The following is a 22,291-nucleotide window of genomic DNA, read 5'->3' on the forward strand; positions in this document are numbered from 1 at the left end:
TGATTGTATTTTCTTTTCAAAGGAAAAATGAAGTTTCTGCTATTGTTGGTGCTGTCATCTAACCTCAAAGTTTAAAACGACTAATGTGTCGGGTTTTCCTAGGAGCAGGTTTCCGGTGCCACGCGCAACGTGATTCGCCCAGCGCGACACGCCATACACTCACCAGTAAGAAAATCAGTATGAGTGTTTTCCTACAGAGCGCAACGCGGCTCACGACAGCGCTTTACGTCGGGCGTTATTGGCTGACTGCTTCTGGAGGAACCAAATGCGTCGTGCGCCGGGGTTTTGCCGATATTCTCTTCACTCTTGTATGTTTTATTTCCCTTCTCTTCAAACCGGAGCACGCAGACGACAGAGTAGCTGTTGCCAAGGCCACATACTAATATATCCGCCCTGATCTGATGCGCCATGCTAGGAAAACACAAAAGCGTAGCGTAATTATGTAACGCGTTTCTGCCGGCGCGAAATGGTCTAATTCGGTCCTCGCTGAGCAAAAAAACCTATTCCTAGGAAAACCCGGCTTTAGAGTTAGAAGATAAAGTGAGACTCCGAGCACAAGAAAGAACTTCAGAAGATTTATATTTTTGGCACTGCTATCGAAAGCCGGGTTTTCCCTTGGAGCAGATTTTCTACACTGCGTGCAACGTGAATCACCTAGCGCGACACGCCGTCCACTCATCAATAGGAAAAGCGGTACGACTGTTTTTCTACATATGCGTGCTGCAAGCACTGGTGATATATGTAAATTATACATATATCTCGACATAGCCTTCGAAAGGGCAGGGCTGACAGGGGCCGGAAAGATTCTTACCACTTTTTGAATTTCACAGTATAAACTACACACAGAGGGGGCCCCAACTATCCCAGCATAGGGCCCTGCTGCAGTATGTGGGCCATGCTTTGGGATGCTGACTGAGTTGGTTTGATAATACTCCCCTCAGGGGGGGGGGGGCTGTGGGTAATTAAGACTGTAAGACGAGACATGACCCAGGCTCTGTCCCAAGAGGGATGTAAGCCTTAAAGGTAATTAAAACTGTGAAAAATGAAAAAGTGGTAAGAATCTTTCGCATATCTGACTCCACTCTAATTATAAGACAACTTGTCAACAATCACAACATTAATTTATTTACAAAAATTCACACTCTCTATATTTTTTTCTTTTTTCGGTCGCTTGGCGTGCGTAATCTGCGGAGTCACTTTTAACGCCAAGCGTTGGTAAAACTCCGCCACAAGTATCCTGTAAAAGTTCCCTGTACATGCCCATAATTTGGTCCTGATGGGTCAAACGGTTCCCGATATATTCAAGAGTTAAATGAAAATTCACCAAAAATACGTAACCGATTTCAGTTGCATAGAAACAGGCCCTTTTCGAGTTTGGGATTTTATATTATAGAACAGTGTTTCTCACACACACACAACCGTCGGGCCTCGGCCTGGTACCGGGCCCTGATATCATTCATACCGGGCCGCGAGTGATTAGCCGTTTCATTTTTCCTCATTCATTTTCCGTTGGTTGTGTGTTTGACCGGGCCTCTGACTCACAAAAATGAATGAAACCGGGCCGCGGATTTGAAAATGTTGAAAACCACTGTTATAGAATATATAGATAAACCACGTAGGTGTAAATTAATCTCGAAATATTATCGAAATAAAAAAAAACTCGGGGGGGAAAACTGTCATATTCGTGCATATTTCTAGAATTCGATGGGGGGGGGGGGTGACTCAACACCGCACTAAATATATATTTCTAGTTGGCTGACTCCGTGTCTGTTACATTATAGCAAGCTATCCAATAATAAAAACCATACGTAGTGCGACCATACGTTCCGTATTTCCGCGCACAGTCCCGGTCTTTTATGTTTATCTGGCTATTCCCTTAGAGGAGAAATAAGGGAATATCATATTATTCCTTATACAGTATTTCTTCTCAATGGCTATTCCGACATTTTTACAAAAATGTCCCGGTTTTTCCCTTTTTCCAACGAAGCCAACTTCACTTTTAATTCTTAATTTTATTCATCAAATCAACGAATAGAAGTATAGCCGGGTTTTCCTAGGAAAAGGTTTTCTACGGTGCACTCAGCGTGAAATCATTTTTTCATGGTTTTTTTTATTTTTATTCACTGCAATTTCAAGCGGGCTTCATTTCCCGAGATTAGCGACTTTTCTGTGATTTTAGTACGAATTGGCAAATATGCTTACTTCTAGCATCAGTTTTGGCGATATTCCGTATTTTTGAGGCGAATTCACCGTATTTTTTTCGAACAAATATGGTCAGTTTATTATTGACACTCCATTTTATAAAAACTCAATAGATGTCACTGCAAATAGTTTGTTGTCTGTAACAAATGTAAGTAAACAAATCGAGTTGGTACCATAGCCGAAAATGTAGTAAAAGCCCAATACACTTCGTAGCTTATGTTGATGACTCAGCATATAAAGACTCGTTAGATGTCACTGCAAACAGTAAATTGTCTGTAACAAATATAAGTAAACAAATCGAGTTTGTACCTCAGACTAAAATGTAGTAAAAGTTGGAGTCAAATGCACCGTGTGTTTTGCTGATCTTTTCTCTTCACTTTTGTGTTTTCTTTCCCTTAACGTTTCCTTTTTTTTTTATTTTGCGAAATGGCAAAAATACGGGGATATGCAGAAAACAGAACAGCTTTTGCGCAACTAAGAAAATACAAACGTGTATTAAAGACAGGTTTTCCTAGGAGTAAGTTTTTTTGCGTCCCATGTAACGTGAATCACTCAGCGCAACTCACGCCGTCCCCTCACTAATAGCAAAAGCAGTATTTCGTTTTTTCTACAGAGCCCAATACGCCTCACGCCAACGTTTTACGTAGGGCGTGGTTGTCCGATTGTTTCTGGACGAGTCAAATGCGTCGTGCGCCACGCGGGGAAGGTATTAAGTAAAGCCTTTGTCCGACACAAACCGTTTTTAAAGGAGAGGAATGTGTTTATGTTATTTCTGTTCCCCCCATTTCACTTTTTCTGACATGGATCTGAAAATTTGCACTGTCCCTAAAGAAATTCCACTTCAAAAATTAACTTTTTACATGGATACCTTGTCCTCAAAAACCCAATTAGAGAGTTGTTGCGCTGTCTCTCCTGAGGCTAACAAAGAAAATTCCACAAAATTCAAGTTGGGAAAGAGCATAAACAAGGGTGAAAAGCGTTGTCTGTTAGTTTTTTTCACATTCAAACTATGGTGATTCTATCCTTAAAAGAAAGTTAATAGTTTAAATTTCAATCACCAGGGAACAATTTTCTTTACACTGAAATACGCACAAGAAAGACAGAAAATTGACATTACAAAAATTTTACATGAATAACATTCACACTTACATTTAATGCAATCAGTGTTTGAATTTGTTTTAGTATACCAAGGAAATGTGGACAATGTCTCTCTCCAATTTGAAGGAGCGAATGAAATTGCACATGGCATAAACAATCGAAACTGTGGTATTCTGTGGTAGAAGATGTTCTGAGAATGCACGTTTTGGGAATGAGGAAACATAGTGAAACCATACCATACAGCGCAAATGTGAAATGTTGTAATGAAATTTTCATATTGTTAGTTACCTGTAATTTCTATACTTATTTTCTACACTCATTTCACTCTAAAATTGAAGCAAACTCTGCCCTGGTGATAATCCAAACTATTAACTTTCTTATTAAATTTCAATATGGACTCCATACTGATTAAGCAGAAGTCATAAATGACTATAATTTTAAAAAATTCAATCTAACCTGAGTGGCTCGATCTAAATGGCAAATGGAACATAAATTTATTTACAGATTCTAGGCACACTTGAACAAAAGATAGTGATATATTTATAACGTTATATTTATATTAATCCTTTGGTTTAAAACAAAGAAAAAAATCTAACAATATGGAAGTACAGTTAATGGAGAAAGTGTTGGATTCAATCACTCAGAGTAGATTCTTCATCCTGCAATTATATAAAAATTAGCAATTATATTTTACTAACTATAATTTGAAAAAAAATCTATTTTTTAGTGCTTTGCTGTTTATCAAAGCATCTATGACAGGATACAATGCAAAGGTGAGAAATAATTTGAAGGTGATTAATTCACAGGCCTCTATAGGGGACAACACACAATCTGGGTGAGTATGCTACCACTTATGCGATAGAGACTTATAGACATTTTCCTTCCACTGAGCATATTTGAATGCTCAGAGACTGTGCAATGACCAGATGTGGATTTATAGTTTTACCACCTGTGGGATTTTCAAATTTTGCCACCCTTTACAAATTCTAGTCTAATTTTCTTGACCACTATTTTCTCAAATTTGTCATGCTGGGTTATAGCCCTGCCCCTAAATAAACCTGCCTCTACGTCACTCAAGAACTTTTTCGTCCTTCACATATTTTGATGCTTCAAGGTCATTCTTTTGGTCACTCCCATACTTTCACGCTCTTCATATCAGTGGTTCCCAAACTTTTTGGAGCGTGACAAAATTTTGACCAAAAACATTTATCAGTGACCCCCCCCCCCCTTTAGGCTATATAGACTTAAAGGCCAGTCGTGGTCCAGGCTCTGTCCCTGATGGGATGTAAGCCATTTACCCGGGAGGGTTGGACCACGCTGGAGAGGGCCGGGCCGGAGGGCCTGGAATCCAAGCACCCCGGCCCGGCACCTCCGGCCCTCGAATTCTAAGGTTGGTGCTCCAGGCCGTAAGCAGGCCTAGAGGCCTGGTCCCCTTACACACATTGCCCGGAGCAGCCTCATCCCGCAGCCCCCCCCCCTCCAGGGCACACCCCGGAGGACCTCACAAACCCAGCAGCCGCCGACGACGCCCACACCCCCCGGAACCCCGAACCAAAGACCCCCAGAAGGGTTTTATTGTTTCTATTTAAAAATATACAGTATATACAGATGTACACATTCCCTTCTGTAAGGCTATATAGACTGACTACATGTCCTGGTTTTCTGGAACATTCCGATTTCTTTGCTAGTGAATGTGCTGCCCTGAAAGTACTTTTTGGAACGCTTGTTCCAATTTTAACTAGGCAATATTGATTTTTAATAACATTCAATATTTTTTTAAATATCATATCAACATTTATTTTGCTTTTTGATGTGCTTAGTGTGTGCCTTATGCCTAGCGGCACCCTATCACTGTGTGTGCCTTATGCAAGATGGAAATGTAGCGAAGTGTATGCTCCTTCGTTTTCCTACACAGGGTGATTAAGAAAGAATCATTCAATTTCAAAATGATTCTACACTTCAAATCGACCGTTAGCAAAAATTGTTCATAAAATGTAGACACATTTTCCCTTTTATATCCACATATATTACTTACATTCTTTCTTTTTAATTTTTAAGAAATATACATTTTGAAATCAGGCGATTCTCTCTAAATCGTCCTGTATAAGTATTAACTTGATATATTGTAGAAGTAGAATTTGATAAAATTACATTGCATTTGGTAATAGCAGTGTATGGTAATACATGGTAATTAGCTCAGATGAGCAAAGGCATTTTTTTAGTTCTGACATATTTTTAAAATAAAAATTAATTTCTTATTTGGACATTCTTTATTTCGGAGAATCTCTCACGAACCCCCCCCCCCCCAGAGGTTTGCAATCCCACTTTGGGAACCACTGATCTAGACCACTCTTTTGGTCACTCTCATGCTTACTCACACTCTACCACTCTTGTGGTTTCTGACTGATCTGGTCCTTCTTTTAGTCCCTTACATGCTTGCACACTGTTTTGGTCATTCACATGTTTAAACACTAAACTCTAGGCCACTGTTGTGGTTGCTCACTAACCTGATCCCTCGCTCTCTAGGCAGAGGCATATTTATGGTTTTGCCAACCTTCTTGCATTATATTTTATTTCCCTGACCACTCATTATTTTAAACTGCCTGAAATTACTGCCCTGGGCTGCAGCACGCTTAGTCCCCCTGTAAATTTGCCTTTGTTCACATAGACAACAATAGCTCCCACCCTCTTCCGTGAAATTTTTCTTCTGAAAGTTTGATCTCAGCATCATATCCAGTTACCTATGCTTTGTATGGAATAGCGGAAAGTGACATCATCATCTTTCCCTGTAGTGTCATGTTGCTTTTCCTTCACTCTTGTTTTCAAGAGCATTTTGGCACTCACCTGACGTTTACTCTTATGTAATAATGGTGCATATGTTATGTTTTATTATTGAGTTCGTGTTAAATCTATCTTATGATATATGTTTATATTTATAACAAGTTGATTCTGTTGACTAAAAACAAACTTTTGTTACTTATCGATGTTTTCGGTGTCGACATGTCACGAGCTGTTTTAGGAAGAAAAGAAACTAGTTTCTGAAGTTGCCGCTTGGAACGCTGATGTCAATGGGGGCGCATGTGCATTACTCCTCATTTACACGCTTAGTGATTTGGGAGCTATATATAATCATGTTCGTGCTTCAAATCAGGCTTCAGTCTCAAGTAGCGATAAACTCACAAGTCAACCGAACAACTTGGCTGGTCTGACGTCACGGAAGTTCCCGTTAGATGCTCTTCAAGAATGGTGTTCAAGTATGTCTAATGCTTGTTCTCGATCTTAATACCTTTGCAGAACTTGCCGACTGAGATCTGGTTTTGGCTGGCTTGGTCTATAGCCATGATCTGATGCCACCTCACATGGTGCCGATATCTATAATCTGATTCCACTTCCTGATCGTCGAATTCCACGTGTGGCTCTGCCGATGTCCACGATCTGATACCACCTCCTTGTCAAAGCCTAGGATTCATCAACAAATTCCACGTGTGGCTCTGCCGATGTCCACGATCTGATGCTGCCTCCTCGTCAATGCCCTGGGTTTGGTCGAAATATCCATCATCTGATTCCACTGCTTGGTCGCCGAATTCCACGCGTGGCTCTGTGATCTGATACCACCTCCTCATCAACGCCTTGGGTTCGTCGAGTTCCATGTGTGACTCTACTAACATTTGTGGTCGAGTATCGTTTCCTGATGACCATAGTCGAGTGTCACTTTCACCCCAGCATTTTCGCCATAAGTATACTTTGCGTTTTTCCTGCTAGTGAAGGGTTTTCCTTGATTTAATGTCTTGATTAATGTATGTCTTAATTTGTAATAATCCTTGCCGCATGCAAAGGGGGGTTTGGGGTTCTAACACCCCCCCCCCCAGCCGAGATTGTAGTGTCACTTTGCAGGGGGAAATGTAAAAAAAACCCCTAAGAAGAAAAACAAATTTAACCCCCCCCCCCTCCTTGAGAAAATTCTGCGTACGCCTATGGTAATAATAGTAATAAATAGTTGTTCGAAACTGTTTTGTTCATTGGCAATTAGAGACATACGTTGCCAAATTGACAAGTAATATACATAGTATCTGTAAAATTTATGGATGCTTTAGTCATAGGTGCATCGTTAATGCAAATGATCATTTATGAAAAGGTACACAAGAATAAACAAACCTTTTCGGCTTCGACAGCTTTAACTCTTGCTAAAAACAGTTTCCTCTTGCAGGTTCTCAGTTTTTCTTTCAGCTCTTCTATATCAGATTTATAGCTGGATACCAGACTCTCATACATATTAACTTGTGCTACCAGAACCTAAAGAAAGAGAGAAAAAACTATCTTAAAATTTCAGAAAGTTTTTTTAATAATTAGTAATACAGTAGGCTCTCGGTAATCCAGCACATATCAGAGCAGAGGTACATTGCATTACAGAAAACACTGGATTACTGGAAGGTCTTAAAAAAACCAATGCATTCAAATTATTTAAACTACTGCACGCCAGATTTTTATTAACAAAATGCCATATAAAGCCAAAAATGAACTGAACTTAAAATATAACTTTAGAATATTATATATTTTGTAACTTTACTGAAGAGAGTTTGCATAATGAACATGTACGTATCTTTTTTATAACAAAAACAGCAAATGTACCTGGTAAATGTGTTATTCCATTGGAGTGAAAAAACTGTCAATTATCTTTTGTTTCTTAGCATTGAATGACATCTTCAACACTTGTTCTCGGAGTCACTGCAACATAAGAATGTCACAAGCAGCCGCATCATTCTCCTCGGCCCATTTAATAGAGACAAAATAAATAAGAGGGTCAGTCCAATAAATAGGGACAAGACCCTCAGTCCATTAATAAGGCACCCATTGCATTGTAATGGCTAACTTTGTGTATTGTATGTACTGCTTCCTCAACCTTGTCTTCTCTTTGTCTTTATTCTGCATGCCTTGGATAATTACCTCGCCATTAATGTATTCACTGTATTCTTATTTTCACCTTCAAGCCAAATATTAACATTGTCTGGTGTCAGATCATCTGTCAATGATTTCTTTAGTAATTGTATCTCGAAGCTCAAACAGTTTCAAGTCAATGTTAATTTTGTTCTAGGAACTTCAAACTTCTTTCTTTTCAGTATTCTTTACTTTGTTTGAATTTTTATGTTTCTAATAATAGAAGGTGAAGCCATAGCTTTTTCCCCCATGAACAAACCAATGTTTTCTCTTATAGATTTTTCCACGCATCGGCAAGACTGAAGAATACATCGTTAAGATTAGTATCTTTCAAAGACTGAACCACACTCTCGTCATTGCACAAAACTTTGTATGACGAGCTGTTTTTGTACTGTATTTAGACCGCCTGAATAACATTTTTTGTAAATTGGCTGTAAAAGAGGAGTAACATTTGAAGGCAAGAACAATATACAAACAAAACCATCTTTAGATTTTAGATCATCTGGTGCCCTGGACAATTACCCAAAATTAGCAGGGCTTTCTGTGGTGGTCTGCTTTATTTTGGAACTTCTTAACTAAAGGAACAAATTATTCATGCGAAACCATTCTAAGAAAACAGATTTAGTCATTCACGATCAGCTTTGGCTTTTGTAAATGACTGGAAGGTTGACACGTTTTTGTATGCCCTAGGATTTTTTTGATTTATCGATTACCAGCAAGTCTAGTTTATGTGTACCACTTGCCTTCAAAGAGAGCATGAAGGTGATTCTGTCTTTAGCAACTTTTCATCCTGAAGCACTAGTTTCAACACGGTGAACAAATGTCTGTTTTGGTAAAAGCCGCCAAAACAACCCACTCCCACCCGCATTATAAACTTGGTCTGGGATTAGTCTCACTTCATCAATAGCGTTTCTAAATTTTTCTTTGCGTGGCTTGACCGCAGCAACATTGCATGACAGTTTATCGCTTGCAAAAGTTAACAGTTGAATTCTGAAGTGTCTCTTGAATTTATCTAACTAGCAATCTTATATGAAATATACTACTAGCCATACTTATTTGAAAATCATTTTCTTTGATAATTTGTCAACAGAAGAATTTTGCCTTCAGAAATAGGCGTACGTTGTTTTGCTCCTGAATAAACCAAGATATAGGCCATTCTCAACTCTGAGAAAATCACCTGATTTCAAAGTTTTTTAGCAATTTTCACATTCTCATTCACTTGGGAAAAAGTTTTAATCTTACCACTGTTCTTTCTTATGTTGTGTACTGTAGCATGACCAACACCATATTCCTTAGCAAGGTCTGCCAAATTCCTGCCTTTCTCAAGCTTTTTAATAGTCTGATTTTTTGGAGTGAGAGTTGAGGTTTTAAGTTTTTGTTTTGTCTGCAACAACATTGCACTCACAAGGGAAACAAGAGATACAGACACTATCACAAGTGAAGGGGACTGAGAACCAAATCAAAGCAAAGACTGAACTGTATGGACCAGATGGGTGAGCTACAATACAGAATATTGTGAGGTATTGTTTTCTTCCAAGCAACATAGGGAAAGCACATTTTCTTCCAAAGACATAGGGTGACATTTTCCATTTCCCCACATCTGCAAAGAGCCAATGCCCCTCATAGGTTAGGGGTCAAGTATTACATCAGCATCGACGGGGGAGGGGGTTTCGGATTTGCTGACTTTTGATGACGGTGGGGGGGGGGGGGTTTGCAGGTTGCTTATGTCATCAACCACCCCTTTTTGACGATATGATACATTCTAAGCTGCTGACGAAATTTTGCTGATAGGGGGCAGGGGGTCAAAAATGGCTGAAAATCTGCTGATGTAATACTTGAATGGCCTCTTAGATCTTCATGGGGGTATATGGTCCCTCGAGGCTACACACACACACTGTGCATACTGTTTTTTTCACCTGTCTTCCTCTTTGTTTGTCTTCCTGTTTTTATGTTTTTATATTGTCCATTTATTTGTGGAATATGTTTTATACACAAGTTTTTTTTTTGTAAAAAAATGGTCAGGCTTGAAGAAAAAGAAGAACCAACAGAAAAAAATTACTGGGGGCAGGATTATTGCAAGCCTACTCGTAATAACAAAAAAACTACACACACACACTAACTGATAAACAAAATTTGCATAAAAAGTAATTGATCCAATAGTAGCTATGTTCAAGCATGCTCGAGCAGTAATGTTGAAATAGAAATGAAATTAGCTGACAGCGAGAAGTCACTACAAGCGGAATTTTAACTACCAAACCACACGTCTCACTGTGGCGAGACTTTTTCATGAATTACCATCTCATTCCTAAACGTCAAAAGAATGTAATTTGAGTGCAGATATTAAAGAGACATTTACAGTTTTTTCAGGTTAGATGAAAATACCAGTTATAAAGGCAATATATTTCAAAAGTTTTCCCAACCTTAATTTTCTCATTTTTTTCCCTGAGCTGCCATTTATAGTCTGCTGCTTGCAAGCTGCTCTCTGATGCAGCTTTTTTCATTGCCAGGGACTTCAGCTCTTCCAGCATCTTGTTTTTTTCACTTAACTGTAGAGACTTCTCTTCTGCTTCAACAGTTTTGTTGATGAGACGTTTCTGAAGGAAGTTCTGTTTCATAAGAAGCTCATGGCGGTCGGGATCGGTTCCCTATAAAAAAAAAAGACCTTTATTGAATCATAGTTCACAACTCTTTAATAATCATTTTCAAGGAAAACTTTTTGGAGTATACAAACCTAGTCTAGAAGAGTTTCTTTTTTTACCTCAAGAATTCTCCACCTATGGATGTTCCAAGCGTGTTGTTTTTCTGATTCCAAGCACTTTTCCTTCAGTTTTTCTTTAACCAATTCTTCTTGGACCTGATTCAGTGTCTGCTTTGTCTTTTCAAAATTATTCAGCCTTGCTGTCAGCGCAGTTTTCTCCCGCAATAAATTCGCCACTTCCTGTCTCATTAGCTGCAATTCTTTTTCCACCATACGCTGATGACATTCGTCCTGAATGAGGCTAGACTCCAGCTTTTTTATTTCGCCTTTGGCCCTGCTGAGCAGTTCACTTTTTTTCAAAATCTGAGATGCCAGAACATTTCTATCCTTCGTGACCTGCGAAACAGGATAGTAATACATAGAAAATATGGAGTGAACATAAAATTGATACCATGATTTTGAAGCAACAAAGCAAATCTGAATGATTAGGGGTATGAGGAATAACTATAAATACAATTATTGGTTGTATTTTAAGTTTTATAAAAAAACTTTCATAAAACTTTTGCAGTGCAATTAAAAAACCTAATTGATACTAGTAATATCCTTATGGGTTCAAATAAAAATTACAGCTTCATACTTGGCGTCACCATATCTCATCTAAGAAAATGCAAAAAATTGTGACCCTAAATTCGGGATATTAGTAATTGTAGCCAAAAAACATAATTTCAGACAAATTTGCTAATTATTGCAAAAATTGCTGAAATAAAGGGCTGCTGTAACTCACAGTAAGAAAGTATGTATTTCTCAAAAAAAAAAAAAAAAAAAAACCATTTGTCATGACTATACTTGACCATATTTCATTAAGTAATATTAGGTTGGATTTTAAATATGGTAAAATATGGGACATTGTCAATGGTCACCAAAAACGTTGCCATAAGTCGGTGAAATCAACAATTGTTGTCAAGGCTTAGGAAATGTAGGACTACTGGAGGATGCTATTTCGTGAATCGAAATGTATCCACAATTCTGTGGTGTTTGGTCAGAACATGATAACTCTAAAATCACATTTTTGAGATATAACATTTTCATTGTCATTTAAAAATCTGAAATAAATCATACACACAAATGCAAATGAAAATATCATACGTCAGAATGTTGTTTAGCCGTACGCACGTATTTGTGCATTTATCTCACTTCTAATTAGTTATAATTAACAAGACCTACTACTAGATCAAAAAGACATTTTTTGGAGATATCATGTTCAGACCAAACGCCACAGAATTATCATAATATGATTTGTAAGCTATTCAAATTATTATCATTCACGAGTTTAGTAAGCATTACACATTCGAATAAGCTTCATTGAAAAAAAAACAACTGTATTATTCGACTATTGAATAGTCAAAACACACACACATCCAAAAATTTGGCCGTTTTGACAATTCCATAAAATATGAGACACCATCATGTTGTAAATTTGTGGTCCAGCGTACAGACATTTTACTGGTCAGTGGTTCAGAAAGGTTGAGGAACACTGATCTAGATAATTGATCTTTCAACTTCATCCCCCAAATGTTCAACGGGATTGAGATCTGGGGATTGTGGGAGGCCACCTAAGCAAAGCAAACTCTCCTTCAGGTTCCTTAAACCAATCCTGTGCAATACCAGCACTATGGCAAGACACATTATCTTCTTGAAAGTAGAATCACCACTGGGATAAACCATCGACATAACAAGATACACTTGGTCAGCAATGATGTTGAATTTGTGTTCATGAACTTCTGACTAAAAGGAGTGAAAGCATGCCAGGAAAACATTTCCCAAAACATCACATTGACTCCACTAGCTTGAAGGTCATGTTTTGGCATCCATGTTTTCATGCCATTTCTGCCGAAGTCAAGGCCGTAGTAGGGGGATGACGACGACTTGAGGGTCTGTGTCCCTGAAATGTGAGAAAATGACCGAAAAAGTTAAAAAGATGACCGAAAAAGTTAAAAAGATGGCCAAATCTATTATTCTAACACTTTGATCCCTCCCCCAAAATGAAAGTGGTCCCCCTCCCCGAACGAAATTTCTGGCTAAGGGCCTGGCTGAATTCTCACTTGCGCTTTTGCATTGTGTAACTGAAAACAAGATTCATCTGACCATAAAACTTGTCTTCAATTACCCACTGCCTAATTCTTGTGCTCCTGAGTGAATTTGAGACTTTTTCTTGTTAGCTGCAGACAGCAACAGTGTTCGAGATGACCTTTGACTTTCATATTACATATGATGCATTGCAGGGCAAACAGGGCATTCAGAGATACTTTGAGATGATCCTTGATCAAGATCTTCTACAATTTGTAGCACTGTTAACTTTCTGATATTTTTCACAGGTCTGGAGACCCCACATTCTGCCACAGCAGTCACTAGTCAGTGATGACCACAAGTGGTACATCGATACCCATTTTTCTGGATAACAGGCCAATCTTTGAAAAATTTAACAGCTGCCCTTGAACATTTCACAAAAGCAGTGTTTTCCCCGATACCCACTCTGAGCTCCTACAATCACCTCACATTCAAGAAAAGTCCATCAAATCATGTTTTTCCCCCCATATCTTCACAAACAATTCACCTATACTATTATCTAAGGAACTAAGCTTTCCTTTTTTAAACTAGCCCTAAACAGTATGGTGCCATAGCTCATTTGCTTAAATTTATCAGGCAGTCATAATAAAGTGGCCATTCAGTGTATATCATTATTACCAGAGCCTTGAAGTTTGGACACTAAAGATAGTCAAAATAAGTCGGCAAAAAGGAGCTAAAAATGCTTAAAACAGGCACTAAAAAAATCACTTATAAAAAAACAGAAGAAAGAAAACATAACTAAAAGCTAGTATATTAAGGGTCTGAAAACTGGACAAAAACGTTGGTTGCACTCACTTTATGCACTTTATCGGAGAGGTATTCAGAATAACTGTATCATTATCAAGTTAAATTGATTTCATGGCAAAAATAAAATGTTTGTAGTGCCTCGGAATTAGATTGATGTGAGGGAATCTGCTAATAGATGCGGAGGCTATACAGAAAACTATGGGTGGACTCTCTTTAGAGTTACGAATAATTCTTGTTTGTTTGTTGCGTTACATATATTGGATATTCATTAATAATTTTTATGGGTGAAACACAGCTACCTTGTTTTATTTTTGTAAAAAAATTCAATTTTTTTTTCATTTACATTCTCATACCTGCGGGACTCCTTCAAGCATAGGGCCCGTTTTGACTGCACCTGTCACAACCCTGAGGGCAGCTATGTGCAATTTAATCAAATACTAAATTTGTATTTAAAATAAATATATAGTTATAGCTATACTTATTTCCAGTGCATTTCATGGTGTAAAAAAATAAAATCAAAACAACATGGGGCCCTGTTAGCTTCTACCTCACACTTTGTGAGTCACGACATTAACTGATGACCTCTTACGATAGTAATCGGTTAGCTATAACTATACAATGCAGTTCAATACATGAGCAAGACATTTTACGTAAAGCATATGGAGAAAAAAGTAATTTTTTGCAGTGTTTCTCATACATAGGATGAGTTCATTTGAAACAAAAACATTCTTGCAAACACCATCTGGCTAAAGCAAAGTTAATATGTGATAACATCAAGTTTTCTATCTCTCAGGCACTTTGGAGTTGGGTTTTCTGATAATAATTAACACTTAGAGTTGGAGATTTTAAAAAGAACATTTTTTTTAAGTTCTTTTCAATGATCAAAATATCCTATCTGTACAGAAAATGGCATCTGAAATTCATGGGTAAATTTAAAACAATATTAAAATAAGCATTTATGGCAGGAAAAATTCGAAAAAGTACTTTTACAAAAAAAGTTTAAAAATAGGCAAAAAAAGGCATTTGTGGCATTTTGCCTGAGCTTCTGGGCTCTAATTATTACAATACAGTAATACTACAACCTCAACACAGGTATGGGTTATAAACTTTATGAAAAAGTGCTATTTTATGGTTCACAGCAACATAGAATCATCACATACACATTTCACTCATCAATAATGAAATGTTTTGGAATGGAAAGGGTTGTTCATCAGGTTTTTGTAAAAAAAAACATTGATTTTCCTACTCACATCTTCATAGAAATTATAAATCTTTGAAAAGATACTTTTTTTCACGAATTAATTTTTTAAATATTTTACTGCTTCAACTTTTCGGAAAAAGAAGCTGTATATTATAGTCACTCTGCACTGAAAAATTCCAATATTTTTTTAGGTATAAACCTCGGATTATATACAAGAAAATACAGTAAGTTCCCAAAATAACTGATTTAATTTAGAAAACAATTGACATTACTGAAATTAAAAATTGCAACTATCTATGTCCCACAAACCATATTAATTTTTCCCTGTTGCATTTTGGACTCTTTTTCTTTCTGGTCAGCTGCAGCAATGAGTTCTTTTATGTGACCATCCCTTTCTTTTAAAATCAGTTTCATAGACTCTAGCTCCACTTTCTGACTTTCAACCACCTCGGATAAAGTTATGATGTGTTTGTCTTGCTTCTTGCATGTTTCAGCCAGATTCTTGATTTCGTTGTTCTTGGCATCGGCAAAGCAGGAAAGCATCTTTATTTGCTCACTGATACTGGAAACTCTTGAAAGTTGTTTCTCAAAATATTCCTGCAAAATATTAACATACATATGCCTAATTGAACAAGTCTTAACAATTATGAATAGAACAATAACTTTTCTATGGCAATTATAACTATTTTTACATTAGTCTACCTATTTATTTGGCAAGTTCAATTATGCATACTTTCTGCGATAGACATACCTTAATCTCTTTATAAGAGCTCAATCTTGATTCACATTCTTCACATACTGAATCATACTGCTTCTGTTTGGATTGTAATTCATAAGAGAGTTTTTCAACAGTTTTCTTTACTGATTCATTCGTGGTCCTACTTGCACTGAACTGAAGTTTTGCAGCTACAATCTGTTCAATTGAGATATGTAATTTTTGGTCAGTTACTTTAATCCACAGTAATATAGATTGTTATTGAGATACTTCGATAAAAACATAGCGACGGACTGGTTAAAGATGGAACAATAACTCAAAATTCCATTGTTTGAGATATATGTTTTTTTAAAGATTCATTCATTTTGTTTGGAACTCTATGGGAGTCGCCTCACAAATTGCAATGGGGAGTATATAAGCAGAGTTGGGGTGTTTGGGGGATATTTAGAGGCGCTTTTCATTGTTCTTGTGTTGTGCATAACTCAAAAATGCAATTTTTTGAGTTTTTGCTGTCTTGAACCAGTCCGTCGATATGAAGCTCCATTAAATACATTGGAAATTATTTGTATACATGACAGTGAATATAAAGTGACACAAAAGTGAATATAAAGTGACACAAAAGTGAATATAAAGTGACACAAAAGTGAATATAAAGTGACACAAAAGTGAATATAAAGTGACACAAAAGTGAATATAAAGTGACACAAAAGTGAATATAAAGTGACACAAAAGTGAATATAAAGTGACACAAAAGTGAATATAAAGTGACACAAAAGTGAATATAAAGTGACACAAAAGTGAATATAAAGTGACACAAAAGTGAATATAAAGTGACACAAAAGTGAATATAAAGTGATACATGAGTGAATAACATACACACATATAAAGTGAATACTAACAGCATATTTGACAAGAATTTCCCTCACTCTAAGACAGGGATTCACAGACCTGTTAGCAGGTCACTATAGAGATTTCAGGCACCATAGGAGCCTGTACAAGAAAAGATATTGTTTTCTATGTTATTAAATCTTTCCTTTGTAGATAGTAAAACAGACTCTTGGTAGCAGTGCTAGTTTCCACCGAATCACCCACCCAGAGGAGTACACAGAGAAAGGACATAAAGGACCTATGCTCTCCAAGAGGATCAAATATTAAAAATATTTTGTAATACATTTGCAAAAAAAAAAATTAAAATATATATCGAAATGAAAATACCTTTATATGCTATCTTAATCAATTTTTGTGATTTCAAATGTTTTAAATTGTACTAGTAATTCAAATTTCTCTGGAAGAGATTCCTCAGTTTGCCTTCCAAAATTTAATCTTGTGTATGCCCCAGCACACACCTCTATGTCTAAGTTATTAAATACTGAATGCTAATTTGTAAAGAGGTTTGTGGCCTTTATCTTACAGACACAAAAGGTCTGTGGAACACAAAAGGTAAAGAACTCATTCCAAAAAAATAAAACAGAATACAGACCTTTTGTTTCAGCTCGCTGATATCTTTATGAAGTTTCTGGATTGTTCTTTCCAAGTTATTTACAATTTTCTTTTGCCGCTCGATCTGTTGCTCAGAATTCTGTAACTGTAAGGAAAGTGTGAGCTTCTCTTTGTCAAGTTGCTTGCACTGGTCTTTGAACTTTTCTGTCAGTTGATCCAGTTTTGCAATGTTCTGAAATTGTAAATGAGTGTTTTTTTAGAGCAGATTTGACAGACTTTGCCCAGCTGAAAAGATTACAAAGAAGATCCTATTCATGCAGAGTCCCAACCTTATATTATGGCTAAATCTATTTTAATTGAGCGTTTTCAAGAGTTTAGTAGATTAAATTGGTGAGCACATTTCTTCTTCTGAATTTTTAAAAAATAGATTCAAAACTAATTACAGTAAAACCTGTCTTCAACGGAATTGCAAGGGACCGAGATTTTTTTCCATTGAACACAGGTTTTCGCTAAAAAGAGGTTCAATTGATATGTGTGATATGTAAACTTATGTAATGATCTCGTGTGTAATTGAAATAAAATAAAAATAAATTAATTGAAGATAAAGTAAATAAATTAATTGAAGATAAAGTAAATAAATTAATTGAAGATAAAGTAAATAAATTAATTGAAGATAAAGTAAATAAATTAACTGAAGATAAAGTAAATAAATTAATTGTTTGTGTGCATTATCGTCTATGTTTATGTAATCCACAGCATCAGGGTGGGGCAATTTTTTTTTTTTTTTTTTTTTTAACCGAGCACAACTCAGGTCTATCGCCATAGGCAATTTTCTACCTAGTGAGTTGTGCCGGAAGTGTAAGTGTGTGTACCTAACAGTCTGAGTGCGTATCTAGTGTTGTGTATGATTTTTCAGTGCTGCCATCCATATCTCAGAAGTGAAGTGAGTGATGTGTAGTGACTGAATATTTGTACTGTTTGTAGGTCTGTTGCTCTCTGTGGCGAGACTTTTTAACGGGGAGATCGGCTCGCATTTGCGCCTCGAAGTTGGGAACCACAGAAAACCAACTTCAGCCGACCACCACTGTGGCGACGGTGGGGCTCGAACCCGGGTCCCCGCGATGCGAGTTCGTCACTATGACCACTCGACCACCACAGCGGCACCCTATCACTGTAAAATTTTGTGATTTTATAACAGTGTTTCTGTTCCCATGTACATATGGGCAGTTGCCCCCTTTGCCTCTCTGATTAATTCTGGCCCTGGTCAGACTTGTGATCAGGGAATACATACAGCTTGCATACAATTTTGTGTTTTGCATATCATTAGGAAATTCAACCCTTGCACTGATTTCTTCCGTGGTAAGGCCTGCTTTTCCGAAAAATTTTGTCAAGTTTCAGAAAAAAACTACTTTACTACACATAGCTTATCACAGCCACAGCATCAACTACAGAAACAGATTTTCGCTAATCTAAGGGTGGATGATGTAGAACTTGAACTTCCAAGCATAGATTGCATAAAACGTTTTGGTGGAGCACTTTAACATTTTGTATGATCCTTTGGTCTGTTGATCACCAGACACTCAGTGTTGTATGAAATTTTCTGTTAAAGGGTACAATTTTCCTTTCTGTTTCCGCATTAGACCGGTTCCGTTTAATCCATGTTTTTTAATGTGTATTTCGGCATTGAAACCATGATTTTTTTCCATTGAAAAGACAGGGGGGGGGGGTTGCTTAATACAAGTTACGTTAAAGACAGATTTTACTGTAATTTATAATTTGGTTAGTTATCTCCCTTGACATTTTTTAGACTCTACAATTCCCTTTTCTTAATTGTAAAGAAAGAAAGAAAGAATATTGTCATATACTGTATAAGCCACCCCTCTTTAATTGAACAGTTTGTCCTGTAATTATATATAAATTATACAATTTGAGTTTTCTTGTGAACTTTTGGATCAGAACTTTGAAACAGTTTAACATACATGCACAGCCTCATACTAATACAAGTGATAAGTAAATGTATTTGAGAAGAAAATAGAAAAATAAATAAACTAGAAGAAAAAGGAAATTACTAGGAAAAAAAATAAAAAGAATATGTTTTGTCTCGTTGAACATAAAAATGATGTTTGTTGTCAAAAAATATTTTTTGAAGTTAAAATTTAGCAAGAAGAAGTTACACTCAAGTTTTTTTTTAAAGTTGTCAGAATGATTTTTTTAAAACTCAAATTATAATATACTCACACTTTTTAAGCTCTCTTTATCATTCAAAAGAGTATTTATTATTCTTTCATCATCAGAATGCTTGTTGATAGACAAATTCAAATCTGAAAAAGCAAGCAATCAAAATTAAATTTATTTCTTTTTCCCACAAAACCAATTTAAATTTCAGCTAAGAACAAGAAATGTATGTTTGAAGTGAAGCAAATTTAAGTAAAGTGGATCCCTTAATTTCATTTAAAAATATTTCTAAAAGTCTCAAGGTCAAATTGCTCTTGATGAGCAGTTTTGAACATCTCCAAGTAATGCATATCTCTTTTGTAAGCTTAGAACTATACAGTAGCCTTACTTACTCTTAAAATTTGAATTCACATAAGAAATGAAAATATATACAATGAAACCTGTTGCAAAATTCCATTTAAGACTCAAATATTTTTCCCAAATAGAAATTTATTCATTTAAAAAGGTTTCCTGTTTAATATGCTTTTATTGCTCAATTTTTATTGGAATGAACCGTGTATTTTTCTATTTATTTTCTGAAAAAAAAACGGAAAATACAATTACACAATCATGCTCGAATTGTTTGCTGTAACATTTACCACTTCATCATTTAAATTTTAATCTTTTGCTCAATTAACATAGCAAAACAAGAAAAAATGACATACAAACATTATATCATGAACAACAGATAAGTCACAAAATCGCATTGAAACAAATTTAAAAAAAAACTACTTGTACCTTAGTGGTGATTAACAGAGTGTAACAGTGAATGGTGCATAGCCAAAGCAGTGCTGTGGAGCAAAAAAGCATAATAAGTGCAAGAATTACTAAAAATATTTTTTATGATAATTAAAAAGAATACAAGCATACAAACATTGGCATAGCAAGGGGGGTTCTGTGGTGTCTTCCCAGCACTTACAAAATATTATTAATATTATATTTTATACAAAGTATAATATTAATATTATAAATATTATTATTACCTAGCACTTGCACTCCTTGTGCCGACACCACAAAAATAAAAAGTCAAGGCCGTCTGGCAAGAGGGCTATTATTTTTTATATTTGTCAGTCGCATCTTTGTACGTGTCCCTGCTCTCGTCCAAATCCTGTACTGATCAAGGTTCCCAATTCGAGTCCCACCTCTTTACAGAACTGTCGCACATCATTGGATTCGCAAGACGGCGCACCACTGCTTATAATCCAAAACGCAATGGCTTCATCAAAAGATGGCATCGAACCTTGAAAATAGCAATCAGATGTCACAGCAATAAGCAATGGACTCGAGCATTGCCTACAGCCCTTCTTGGATTAAGATCCACATTCTGGGAAGAGTTCAACTCAACCCCAGTAGAAGTGGTTTACGGCATGAACATCCGACTGCCAGGGAATTTTTGCCTCATCTCCATCTTCTTCCGATTTCATTCAACATCTTTGTGACCATTTCAATAACCTTAGACCATCTCAGCTGTCAAGGCATTCAACATTGCATGTTTTCATCTCTTCAGCGTTAAACACCTGTCCTAGTGTATTTATTTGTATGGACGAGGTGAGAAAACCATTTCAAGCTCTGTATGAAGGTCCATACAAAGTCATCAAAAGGACAGACCAATATTACACTCTCTCAGTAAACGGCAAAGAAAAAACCTCCACAAATCGGTTGAAACCCTGCTTCACAGAGAACCTTGACTCATCTCAAGTCACTGGAAATCTTGACAATCAAGCGCCTCATCTAAAGTCTTCACAACCTCTTCATACAAAGAAAAAGGTTCATTTTAACATGACAGTAAAGACTGATGAATCGAAACTGCAATGACAGACTCGTTTTGGAAGACCCATCAAACCACCTTCTCGTTACTTATCACTCTCTTCTGTTCACTAGAGGGGGAGTAATGTAGTGTCTTCCCAGCACTTACAAAATATTATTTTCCTCCTTGTGGCAACACCACAAAAATAAAAAGTCAAGGAAGTCTGGCAAGAGGGCTATTATTTTTTACATTTGCTGGTTCCATCTTTGTACATGTCCCTGCTCTCATCCAAATCCTGTATTATTTTACCTTCATTCATATTTGTAAATAAATAATTGTTTTATTGTTTAATCTACTGTTTCGAATAATATAGTTATATCTCAAAGCCAGCTCCCATAACTATAGTTCTAACCCCAAAATTATAGGGTTATTTTGCAGGAAAAAAAATCTGAAACCCTCGCCTCGAGAAAATTCTGCGTACCTCAATGTATAAAAATTACAATTATGTTTCAGTACTCCATATTTTTATACATTTTTTAGAATCGCAGCGTTAGGAAGAGAAAACGTCCAACATGTTTTAAAATACAGGGTGGACAAAAAGTCTGTAAAAACTTTAAAAATTCATAAAAACCGGAAAAACAACTGAAATAAAAAAACAGTTCAGGAAATCACCATGAAACTAAAGCCTATAAAGGTTGCTTCTTCGCCAACTGATACATTTCTCCTACAACCACAGATGGAGATATTCAAACTTGGCTAGGGGGCACACACAATGGCAATGTAATTACATGTATATATACAGTGAAATCTCACAATAAGGGACACCTGTGGAATCAGACTTTTGTCCCTTAAATAGAAGCATGTCTTTATTAGAGATTAATAAATTCCTGTTCCACGAATAAGGGCATCCATCCCTTAAATAGAAGTGCCTCATTTGAGGTGTCCTTTGAACAGAGATTTGATTGTATGTATTAAGCTAGTCCGATCCATTATTGACAATGGGGTAACATTGCCTCCCTGTATTTCCACTGATGGTTGTGATTTCCAACATTGTGGTTTTATTTATCAGATTTTTGAAGGAATATGAATTTTTTTTTAGTGTTCATTGTTATCTCCCACTTATTGTTATCAAGTTTACCTAATCAGAACGATCAAACAAAGTTTGTA

At 36.5% G+C, this 22,291-nt stretch overlaps 1 protein-coding gene across 1 annotated transcript in view; it reads right to left on the reverse strand.

Annotated features, from left to right (window-relative positions):
* Nucleotides 1-3,803: 3,803 nt before the first annotated feature.
* LOC149081307 (uncharacterized) overlaps nucleotides 3,804-22,291 on the reverse strand; it is a 30,634-nt gene continuing 12,146 nt past the window's right edge. The window contains exons 8-15 of the mRNA XM_089238143.1: nucleotides 19,402-19,484; nucleotides 17,204-17,395; nucleotides 15,760-15,921; nucleotides 15,318-15,605; nucleotides 10,994-11,329; nucleotides 10,656-10,880; nucleotides 7,456-7,593; nucleotides 3,804-3,959 (exon numbers count right to left, since the gene is read on the reverse strand). Of these exons, the coding sequence (XP_089094269.1) occupies nucleotides 3,933-3,959; nucleotides 7,456-7,593; nucleotides 10,656-10,880; nucleotides 10,994-11,329; nucleotides 15,318-15,605; nucleotides 15,760-15,921; nucleotides 17,204-17,395; nucleotides 19,402-19,484 (1,451 nt within the window). The 3' untranslated portion in view covers nucleotides 3,804-3,932. The remainder of the gene's footprint in view (nucleotides 3,960-7,455; nucleotides 7,594-10,655; nucleotides 10,881-10,993; nucleotides 11,330-15,317; nucleotides 15,606-15,759; nucleotides 15,922-17,203; nucleotides 17,396-19,401; nucleotides 19,485-22,291) is intronic.

Source organism: Pholcus phalangioides, unplaced genomic scaffold, assembly GCF_987345545.1.
Source record: "Pholcus phalangioides strain wild (caught in Gottingen) unplaced genomic scaffold, Ppha-v1.0 ptg000010l_1, whole genome shotgun sequence".
In the NCBI taxonomy this organism is placed as follows: domain Eukaryota; kingdom Metazoa; phylum Arthropoda; class Arachnida; order Araneae; family Pholcidae; genus Pholcus; species Pholcus phalangioides.